Source organism: Macrobrachium rosenbergii, chromosome 55, assembly GCF_040412425.1.
Source record: "Macrobrachium rosenbergii isolate ZJJX-2024 chromosome 55, ASM4041242v1, whole genome shotgun sequence".
Lineage (NCBI taxonomy): Eukaryota > Metazoa > Arthropoda > Malacostraca > Decapoda > Palaemonidae > Macrobrachium > Macrobrachium rosenbergii.
This window is the reverse complement of record NC_089795.1, coordinates 16,763,200-16,775,511: the sequence shown is the minus strand read 5'-3', so window position 1 is coordinate 16,775,511 and position 12,312 is coordinate 16,763,200. Positions and strand designations below refer to the sequence as shown.

At 39.2% G+C, this 12,312-nt stretch overlaps 1 protein-coding gene across 1 annotated transcript in view; it reads right to left on the bottom strand.

Moving 5' to 3' along the window:
• The window catches only part of LOC136835327 (microfibril-associated glycoprotein 4-like), a 43,075-nt gene extending 31,135 nt beyond the window's left edge, over positions 1–11,940 (bottom strand). Inside the window, exon 1 of the mRNA XM_067098673.1 lies at positions 11,237–11,940. Coding sequence (XP_066954774.1) covers positions 11,237–11,296 — 60 coding nt within the window. The 5' untranslated portion in view covers positions 11,297–11,940. The remainder of the gene's footprint in view (positions 1–11,236) is intronic.
• Between the last annotated feature and the right edge of the window lie 372 nt (positions 11,941–12,312).

Genomic DNA, 12,312 nt, shown 5'->3' with positions numbered 1-12,312 from the left:
GGATCTATGATAATGAGATAGCTATGACCGTGGACAGCATAAACTTAAGTAAAAATGAACTTACTTCCATGGAAATGGATCCCAAAAGCAGTGAGTGCCCGACCTCTTTATCCAGGTTTTCGTTCCTTCACCTTTTAGCCATTTTTGAAACTAGTTTTGAAATTAGGATCAGTGACAGAGACTACGTATTTACATAGAAACGCCTCCTCTCCATGTGAGAGCAATCAGCTATTTGCAACAGAAGACAAACCGAAAATTTTCAGTTTCCGCCTATTTTAAAATATTTCAAATGATCATAAGAATTAAAAGATGAAATATGATGTTCAAAGATCAGTTTTAAAAACTGGTTTCATGTCACAGAATTATACTACTCAAGCAGAGCGCTTCTCTGTAGGAAACGTGTATGGTACCGTTAGGTAGCAAAAACGGAAAAAGAAGGAATCGTCTTTGGTACTGACGGGAACTCACTCTCTATGTATGCATGTATGAGAGTTGCCATCTCCCGGAGACGTAGAGGGTACAGTGCACCTCATGTGGTGCAATGTAGGTATTACTTAAGGGTCTTTGCAGCGTCCCTTCGGCCCCTAGCTGCAGCTGCTTTCGATCCTTTTACTGTACCTCCGTTCATATTTTCTTTCTTCCACCTTATTGTCCACCCTCTCCTAACAACTGATTCATAGCGCAACTGGGAGGTTTTCCTCCTGTTACACCTTTCAAACTTTTACTGTCAATTTCCGTTTCAGTGCTGAATGGCCTTAGTTGCCCCAGTGCTTGGCATGTACGCCTAAAATCTATAAATCAATCAACTAATGGAAATTCCCTCTTCCTCTCTTTCTCTCCTTTCCTTTCAAGAGTTTGTTGTGAGTCCTGCAACTCATGTCCTCATTCACTTGCAAACAGCCTATACACTATCGATACCATCATTGTGACATCATTTGAACTCGATATTCAGTTTTGAAGGTGACTGTTCTTGTAATACATCAATGCACAGGCACAGCGAGAGAGAGAGAGAGAGAGAGAGAGAGAGAGAGAGAGAGAGAGAGAGAGAGAGAGAGAATCTTAATAATCAAATACAGCTATACAAGAATATATATATATATACATACAATATATAGCTATATAATATATATATATATATATATATATATATATATATATATATATATTCTTCCGTATTTATAAAAATTCGTCTCTCTGTCCGTCAGCTGTGGAGTAGAATTAATGGCGCGGCTGGAAGAGACGCCATGAAGGGGAGTGAACTTATGTAGCCCTATCCCCCAGATCACCTGATTTGGGGGAAAACAGTACCGACCTGTTAACCCCACCATCGGATGTTTTTTTGGGGGGGGTTAGATAGCCGTTAAGTACAAAGGGCGAATCAGGGATGTAAGTGGGCTGCCCTCCTTACCTTTAAGAGTCTTAGCCATAAGATCTATTTCCCTTCGAACTTTGTACTGGTGGAAATTGCATTTCAGGTTGACCGGTGTCTTGTGCCCGCCGCCAAAAACAAAATTATGAGACGCTTCGCGCCCACACAGACCTCAGACGCACTCCATTCCACTAAAGGGGCCAGGCGCTCCATCATTAGAGAGGTCCTTTCTCCCTTTGTACGCTGACATTGTGAACTTCCGCGGCCGCAATTCGTCTTCTGCAAGCGAGCTTCCTGCACAGGTGCAATCAAGTACGATAAGAAATGCAACTACGCCAGTTTCTGCTTTTCTTCTAGTTAATTTCTCTCCATTTTTCCGAATTTCCAACTTTCACTCTCCTAAACCAAGCCCCTTCATCCAAATCAAACCTAACAGCCCTTGCCCTCATGACTAGCCTAAGCTCAAAGTAAATTAATTCAATAATAATTAGCCTTTCCCCTCCATAGTGTTATCTGTGCTAATTGAATTTAATTGATCAATTCCTCCATCGTGCATAATTAAGTTCATGTGAGAGAAACTCATTGGGTTTTGAATGTTAGCCTGGAATTCTCTTCCAGAACCTGTTATCCAGCACCTCGGGCGGTCTGTTCCATGCCTTGTGAACCAAAAATAGCTTAGACGTTTAACTGCCACATGCAGGAATCTTCTGATTAGCAGTCCGGGACACTAGACAGTTCCCCCCCTGATAAACAAGTTGCGTTATCACAAAAGCATTTAACCAGTAGCAACCTTCACGTTCATTTGCGTGTTAAACTATTTCAGGGCCGTAGCCTTTTATATTCAGCAATTTGCTATGCATTGTCTAATTTTATTGCACATTGTATGTGCTTGCTTACTGCTCAGTCAGCCCCTTCATACTAATTTCCAGATTGCCTCATTTGTAAATAAATTCATTTTAAATTTCATAACTGGTTAACTTCCCCCCATGGCGACCTCCAATTCTCTGTTTACTTAGATGTGATATCAAGGTAAGTCAGTTTATTCATCCCATTTATATCGCTTACATTCTGAGAGCTTTGTGCTGGCTTTCAAGGCAGTTAATTAAAATAATCATTTCCATTATCCCAACCGGCTCCAGAATGTAACAATATATATATATATATATATATATATATATATATATATATGTATATATATATATATATATATATATATATATATATATATATATATAAACACACACACACACACACACACACACACACACATATATATATATATATATATATATATATATATATATATATATATATATATATATATATATATATATATTCCATATGAACAAAAAGTAAAAGACTTAACCTCGAAGTTCTACACGCCAATAGCAGCGAAGTGTAGATACAAAACATGCAGGAATACTAGAAGTCATTAAATATTAATTTTCAATGGTCATGGATAAATATATTGACATTCAATAACTTTAATTATCTCTTCGGTCCCTAGCTGTAACCTCTCTCATTTTTTTACCTGTACCTCCGTTCATATTCTGTTTTTTTCCATCTGACTTTCCACCCTCTAAAAATTGTTTCCTAGTGCAACTGCGAGGCTTTCCGCCTACAACTTTCAAACTTTCTTACTAACAATTTCCTTTTCAGCGCTGAATGACCTCATAATTCCCAGTGCTTGTCTTTTGGCCTAAATTCTATGTTGTATTCTATCTAATAAGTTTAATTATGAAGAGAAAAGTTCCTCATCATTCTAGAAATCCCGTGAGATTCATTCAGAGAAAGTGCAGAGTCCACCATATGGCACTCAGCGGTTGAGTCGCATGCCAGGTTGTATGAAGCTCTAAGAGCAACTCGGTCGCTTCTCTCCTTCGGTGTTATGATCTAGGTAATACTCTCACTGCATATGGAGGGAAAATCTCTCTCTCTCTCTCTCTCTCTCTCTCTCTCTCTCTCTCTCTCTCTCTCTCTCTCTCTCTCTCTCTCTCTCACCGTGGAAAACTGCAAATATGCATAAATCAAATACCTTCTTTTTCACAGAAATAACATCAATGCATGAGAAATGAAGGTATGTGAATTGTCTTTTGCACAAACACAAACGTCTAAAAATATCTTTAAAGGCCTATTGTTTCCCTACCATTTGAATGTTGCAGCTACCGAGACGAGCATCACCGCCCAATCAAGCTAGTTAACTGCAAGAAGAGAAAATGCAATCGGCTTCCTTCCCGCAATAACGTAGAACTGAAATCGTAAATTGTAGTTTAATCGATGCCGAAAACAGAGAGAAAGGCAAAAATTGATTGCATGAAGAGCTGATCAAACTGACAAACTCTCACGTTCCCTGTTCCTAAGCGGCATCTGTGGAAAAGTAAAGCTTAATGTTTGCATGGCAGAAAGAAGCATTCAAGATCATTGCCAAAGTATCTATAGAAGAAGAGGAAAGGACAACCTTTGAGGTAAAGGCTGAGTCCCCAAGGGAAAGCCTTCAACTTAAATCTGGCGAAAAGAGCAATGTGAAGAGCGCCTCCCAGACATTAGAACAATATTCCATACTACATGATGGTTAGGTCTCATATATACCAGAAGGGTCTAGCCAGAAATAAGTGATATGTACAGGGCCTAAAAAGTACACCCAGGTTCTTATCAGTTTACTGGCAAGTCTATGATGTAATCTTTCCAAAAAATTGTTATTATCACTTCTTATCCGTAAAGCACGATAGAAGAGTTCAATTTTCAGGTTACTGAATACATTACTGGAACAAAAGAGTATTAGACCATGAAATACGAAGTAAAGTTTCGTCGAGATCCCTCAGAGATATTACCCTTGTATAATTAATATTTGCCCCACGAGACTGAATGAGTGGAACTGAGGAACTCAGAAAGACGACTGAGAAGGATAGGAAGGTGACTTGTGAAGAGCATTCATCCTGGCATGGATCCAGAAGACAGCATGGAGTATGAAAGCGTTCATTAATGAACCAGACGGAGCATTACCAATCGTAATTCGAAATGAGTTCGCAGAGCTGTTTAACAGAACCTGTCAAAGGTCAGGAAGATGTGAATAACAGCAAGAAAGGTTCCCAACTGTTCTTTAGAGATGATGACAGATGTATAAGGTAAAATAAGAGATCATCAGTCGACCTCAGTGATGGATAAACAAAAGTGTTTGGGGAGAAGCTAAAATGAAATCGAATCAGCAAATGTTAATGCCCTGGCAGCAGCACACGTGGCGTGGTTAGAATAGCGGAATGGAATATTTGATTCGGACTTAAAGGCAACCACTGGGACCCATAGGGTCATTCAGCGTTAAGTTGAGAATGAATGAAAATGGAAATGATATAGATAATGAGTTTATAATAGACATTCTAAAGGTCAATGTTGAAAAAGGTAAAATCGAAAACATTGAATTTCTAATGGAATTAAAACTTCCATAAATAAAATTTAAAAAAATTATAAGATATTTTCATAAAAACCACAAGCGTTTCAAAAACTCAAAACAGGGTCAACATCAATGTCGTCTCCTAAAATTTCAGTCAATGTTTCACCATCTAGAACAGTGGTTCTCAACCTTTTTATTACCACGCCCCCTCTAAGAGCTGGTCCTTCCCTCCACGCCCCCCTTGCATCTATGAGTAAAATTCCCTCCCAGATTAGGAGGAAAATAAAAAAAAAGAAAGAGAAGGAGTTTCGAGGGACAGGTAGGGAGGTAAATAATTACAAAATAATGGTAAGCCTAGCGAGTCTAACTAGAATGGTAGACTATAGGAAACTAACGTTAGAAGGCGATACTTTTTCACTCATTTCATAAACTTCCGAATATTAGTTCCTCACTCTTGTTAAGAGCATAACGAATATAATTATTCTAGAATTTTTACATTTTCCGTAGGCCTCGCGCCTCCCCTGGAAATTGCTGACGCCCCCCAGGGTGAGAACCATCGATCTAGAAGCTTCGTGCATCCGCCTCTCATTTTTTCTTTGGTTACCACGTGTAGCGTATAAAAATGTGACGAGCAGGAATGAGCAATCTAAGAAACACGCTGTTTAGTTATAGCCTAGGACCATTTTTAATAGTAATGATATTTTGAACGGAGAAGGACATCTATGCAATGCAAAGTTCATGTCGTGACAGAAGCGTTAGAGCGAAGGGCATCAACATCCAGAAGGTGCAGGGACCATTCCAAGATTATTACTTCACAGGTTGAAAGCTGAGGCGCATATTGAAGCAGTCTGCAGTAGCGTATTAATCTCGCAATTTCAAGCCAAGACAAATCCAAAGGGTCTCAGTAAAGTGCATATCGTTTACAGCGCATTAACTAGAAACGAATCAAACAGCATCAGATCAACAACTTACGACATATACTACAGAAATGAAAATATGTATCTAAGGCGAGTGTAACGCGTTCATAGCTAAATCCTCGTCCATGCACAGGGTTGGACACATGCGTAGTCTCCACCGAGAATGCGCGTGTTCACACACACACACACACACACACACACACACACACACACACGCACGCATGCACACACCAATATTCTTTGGATATTGACACACACAAAACATCAAATTCAAATCGAAGATCTCGTAATCTTGATGGGCATAATACAGCCCACACAACAATAGCTACAGACACTTAACACTCTACGGGATGCTGTTATACATGCAGACATAAAGTATATCTTACCGAATAAAATACAGTGCGCATCCGCGAATTATTTTTATTTTCCCGTGGGTAACTTCTGGCGCCACCATTACTACTGTATGGACAATAGTGTAGAGGCGACCTCGCTCAGCGCCTTACCTGACACGAGCCCTTCCTTATAAAGTAGACAGATTTGCGTAGCCTTCTTTGACGGCCAGTCTAACCGTGCAATTCATTACCCACAAACTATCGCCTTCACCCTCTTTTATATTGCCGTTACTGTCAACTGCGTGGGTACAATACTGGGAACATAATTATCAAGTAAGGTGTTCATACCGCTGAGACAAAAGAGGAAGAATAAAATTAATGCAGCAATACTGACCACTACCGGTGAGTCTAATATCATTCATGAAGTTTTGGCATTTCCATATGAAATAAAATTTGCTTGTTAATCACGCCTCCACGAAAGAGAATAAAATACAGAAAAATAAGTAAAAATAACATATAGGTAAAATTAAACGAATAAAAATACCAGTGAATATACAATGTTTATCATAATTCCTGAATAACGACTTCGAAACAAATCCAGTGACGACTCATGGCTGGCTTAATCTCTCTCTCTCTCTCTCTCTCTCTCTCTCTCTCTCTCTCTCTCTCTCTCTCTCTCTCTCATATTGCGTGTGTTAACTTCCATGCAGACCCAATGTTCGTTCATGGCATCCCAAGAAAACGCTAACCAGCAGTTCCCCAAAGGTAGTAACATCGATGTGAATCAGCGCATGAACTGTATCTCGATCTTCCGCGAAATACTCTGATCACGCAGCTTGTCGTTGTAAAGCGAAATTGATTTAAACCTTTAGTTTAATTAACCCTTGACGACACCAAACGAGGCTAGTGAAGGAAAGTGACATAATTCGGTCATTTTAAATAATACTGAAGACCACCAAAAAATACTGTCAAACGAGATTTGTCCGTGTGCAGGGCAGTTGTCAATTCAATACCTAAAATTCAAGGCATCGTACTGTCGTGAATACGTCTTCAGTTCTTAGATCACTGATGTGTAAATGCAAGAAAACGGCTGGGGTTCTTTTATCAGTCCTTTACGTTATGTCCGACAGGTAGGGTAGGTTGAGTGAAAGCCCTTCTAAGGTAATAAGGTTTATGTGGCCTCAGCATTAGCTTTTCCGTTGATGCCCAGCCTCATAGAAAGGGTGGTTGCGTCGAAGAGTCATCTGCCCTCCAGGGTGTCAATAAAATTTCCTGTGACCACAGGGAACGTTTCACCATGTAAGTACTAATGTATCATGTAAGCAATGTGTGACTGCAGCAGTATTTTAGGAAAAGAATGCTGAAACTTTGTGGTCTTGAACATATGTTTGAAGTCTGCTTTCATCAATTACTTACGTGCTCATAGAAGCCACTTTTGTTTATTTAAACAAGGCCTTCAGGATCAAAGGTCCTCTAGTCTGTATGGCACAATGCCTAGCGCTAAGCTTACCACTAGTTCTTCATTGGAGGGGTGGGTAGAGCTTTGGGCTAGCACGCTATGGCCCAGCGTTCGACTCTCCGAGCGGCCAATGAAGAGTTAGAGGAATTTATTTCTGGTGATAGAAATTAATTTCTCGTCATAATGTGGTTCGGATTCCACAATAAGCTGTAGGTCCCGTTGCTAGGTAACCAATTGGTTCTTAAGCACGTAAAATAAATTTAATCCTTCGGGCCAGCCCTAGGAGAGCTGATAACCAGCTCAGTGGTCTGGTTAAACTAAGATATACTTGAGCTTTTCACTCCCCTGGTAGGTAGGCTTTATGTCCCATTTTTTAATGAAAACAGATAACACTTTAATAACGTTGTTAGTATGCTCTGAGATCGCAGTTTCTTTATGCAATATCATCATTAGAAGAAAACAGCTTGGCCTCCTATGGATATCAAAAGGGTACGGCATTCCTTTCAAAACTCTAAGGTAACACCGGTATGGAAAAGTTAAGCAATCAGAAGTTATTCAACTAGAACGTCTTAGGCCACAGTTTCGCGTGAAATTTGAGAGGTTAGTGAGCCTAGTACAGGAAATGGAAAAGGTCCTGATAGGCCTGATAACAACTCATGGAAAAAGACTCTTCTTGCTTATAAATTTCAGAGAAGATGGAAGGTCCTCATCGTTTCCGTACCGAATCTAAGATGGCTGCGAAAGACTATTTAAATGCTTTCATGTATAAAAACCCAGAGCTAAGAGCATACCGTCAGAATTTAGTGGACACTAACAACTACCCAAGGAATCTTTGGAATATAGATGAAATGGGTTCCACAAGCTTTTGGAGTTTATTATTACTATGGCAACAAAGGGAGTTAAAATGCTTGGACGTAATACTAGTGGTGAAAACCGGGAATGAGAATAGAATGGACATTCATTTTCCAAAGTTCACATTTGCTCGAAAAATGATGTTGCAGGACTTTGCCAGTAGCGGTCCAACTCGGTGCACAGCAGATGGATGAGCTCTTGCTGTTAACGATTACAGAGTAACAACTTTATGGCCATTTATTCCAAATATTTTCTACGATGATATTTCTTAGCAGCAACATTGATAGAGGAGGACTTGCCTGAAGATAATTGCACATTTGATCATTCCTATACAGCCGTGCCTGGCTTTGGCGGGAAAAAGACCTCCACTGGGATCTTTCCCACGAATGGGGCGATAGGTCCACTTTCACATCCTAATTTTTTCAAAATTGTGATCCACACATACAAAATACAGCATAAGTGGGCGTTGCTTCATAAATGAAGAACAATCATTTTTCAGAAGTGACACTCGCTTTCGATGTAAGGCGAGGCTTTCCTGAAGAGGGTTAACAACTCGACTCTCCATTGATCTGCAAGAGATGTGGCTCGATTCTCATGTGGACAATACATGCATCCTAAATTATGAAATACATAGTCGTGTTGATTGATTTGTAGGTGACTGTCCAAAAAATGTCTTCTACTGGACCATTAAATGAAAAATGTCCAAATGTGGTAATCTCAGAGCTGTAAAGAAAACCTAATGGCTCAACTGAGAATTGGTGCAATTGTGTCAGCTTATGCTTCCTCTATCAGCTATTCAGGTGAAAGCACTGATATCTCTCTCTCTCTCTCTCTCTCTCTCTCTCTCTCTCTCTCTCTCTCTCTCTCTCTCTTGAAAACACAACATTCGTGAATAGTCGCAGCAAGTTCCGAAGTATTACTGTTATCATTATGATGTAGGATGACGCATACACATATAACGAAAGAAAAACATCTTGGCGATAAATCTTCCATTAAATAAAATACCCGGATAATAAGACAAAAACGTGAAGTAACAAATAATTGAATCAATAAGTAAATGAAGCCGGACAAAGCAGCAAAAGACAAATATATACACGAACAAACAGTTTTTGACAAAGGTAAAAAAAATTGATAAGCTGTAAGGGCGGCACTTCTAAGTGGATGCTACTAGCTTGACGTAGTGGCGCTAACAGATGTAGATGCTCATGTTTAAAAAGACGATATACATACACACACACACACACACACACACACATATATATATATATATATATATATATATATATATATATATATATATATATATATATATATATATATATATATATATGTGTGTGTGTGTGTGTGTGTGTGTGTGTGTGTGTGTGTGTGTGTGTGTGTGTGTGTGTGTGTGTATGTATACCTTACGAAAGGTATAACCGCCACCGTCAGGAAAAAAGCATTTCGCCTCTCCTTTTCTACATGATGAAGATCACGAGTGGCTGATGCATCCAGATAAGGGAAGATTATTCAAGCAATGGCTCAAAGGAGATACGAAGCATGAGGCATAATATTTGCAAATACCGGAGGCTTTGTCAATATCCTATCTTCGAACAGCATTGCACCGTAGTTGGAGTAAAAAATATTTAGTTCCGACGATCATTTTTTACAGTAACTTTCGGTGATGTTTATCTAAAAAAAATAATCAGGGCTGTTTGTAGACGTATTAGATTGTCTCCCAGTAGTGCATTCATGGGTATTTCATTAGCAGACTGCTCGTGACTATCGATGACGGAGTGTTCTTCAATTAATTTCTTGAATATAACAATAAGGAGAGCAGCTCAGCACAGTACAGAAAAAGAAACTGGGATGTAAAGAGTAAATTATAAAAAAGAAATAGCAAGGAAAAAATAGGTTTAATTATAATGCAAAATAAACCAAAATTCAATTGCAAAAAGCGTGAACTTCTGAAGTTCCAGTGACTCAACTACATGACTTTCGTAATTTAGTGACACCTGAAAAAAGAACTGGAAACCCGTACGTTACTGAACCTCATATAAAAAAGAGGCAAGCGGTTAGAGCTAACTTAATCTATTTCATCACGGACGATGTTAGAGCATGGGAAGATCCGAATGCAAAGCAGGACCACAGTTACATTGAATGACGGTGCCAGAGATTAACATTAAGAACAGAAATGTGACAGAACTCAAGTTGTCGTACAACAATTTAGGATGCGAGTCGGCTATTGAAGATCAAACGGGAGAACAGTATCCAAAAGAATTTGAACATTTCCTTATGATAGACAGATCTTTAAAATTCTTAATACTCCCATCCCACCGATTTTTGTACAATTGAAGAAGACATAGACTTGATGCTAAACTAAATTTAGGGAATTTGTAATCAAGAATGGCACCTAGGATTGTAAATGATTTGGGAAACAACTTAATAATCATATATAGTTTCTTCCACTTTCGTCTTTTCCCTTAGCAAACCTGAATCCAGGGGCTATTCTTCTGATTTTCAAGAAGTATTTATGGCGGTAAGGAATCTGCTCTCGCGCCCTGCACGATGGGTATCAAGGGGCTCATGTGCAGACAGCTTCTGGGGTTTTTTGATAGTCTCACATCCAGTAGTAGGTAGTCATTCGTTTTCTAGTCTGCCGATTTTCTTCAGTTTTTCACCGGGGAAGCTACCGAATCCTGTGTGCAATCTCTCATAACAGGCTTCGTCAAATTCTGTCCTAACCTTTTCAATCGAACGATAGGCTAAGTAGTTTAGTGAACATATCACTGCCGCCAGCAGTGTGTGTGTGTATGTATATGTGTGTATGTATATATATATATATATATATATATATATATATATATATATATATATATATATATATATATATATATATATATATATATCACACAAAAATGCTCTTATCAGTATACTTACATGTCGAATGGCTCCTACAACGGATGAGACGATAACCAGAACAAACGTCCCGGAGAGCATTTCAAAGTCTAGTCCTTCTTGTAAACACCAGTGGTTATTGTAGGCAGATATGGATTCTTAAGATCGTTTATTTGTTTGTATCTCTTGCTTTCTGGTTTTATCTTATATAGGTTACAAATCAAAATGGCAATTCCACAGCGTCCAGGCACACTTCACATTCTCACAAACATTAGTGTTGTATCCGATTAAAAAGTTCTTGGGTGTGGAGGAGCACGACGTTGCCGCTATACCTTTGGCCACCTGTGTCAGGAGAGCGACTCCCGAGCCCCGACAGACGACCGAACTTCTCGACTCCGGCGAAATCGGTCTCGTCATGCCTTTGAGCACTCCGCCACTCACAAATTTTCACCTGTGGATAAATGAGGCCGCAACTCTCGTTTTCATTCGCTCACGGGAGTCAGATGATGGAAAGCTTGAGTAAGCAGCTAAACACATCTGGGAGCACGTCGCGCTGGAGAAAATGCAAACACTCTGAAATTTACCTTCCATTCTTCAAGATCAAATATTAAAGCTTTTCATCCGGATTCCACACTGTACTGACCCTAAACATAACAGCGTTGTATTCCAGCGTGAAATCGCCAGAGGGTTCCCTCTTGCCTCCTGCGTTTTACATCGAGCGTCATCTGTCGTTCAGTTACCATTCCTAGTTGCTGCTGCGGACAAGGAAAAAAAAAAATCCCAGTTATAAGATTTTGATGCATTTACTGAAACGTCAGAAGAGGGCATTATCAAAATCCTGCCAAATTTTTCAGATAACTGTATGTCCGTGCTTATCAAAAATGTAATATTCTAAATCTCTGAGGAATTCTCCTTATAATAATTTTTTTTTTATAGTGCACTTAAATCAGTTTCCAAGGAAAGGTTAGTCGAATTTCATACATGGTAATGATGGTTACATTTACTGAATATGAACTCACTCTAAAAGCTTCTAGTACTGTGAATTAGTTTTAATTTTATAACTGATCAGCAGTTATAAAATTTCCATTCACAGCTTCACTTTCCATGCCAGCAATGTA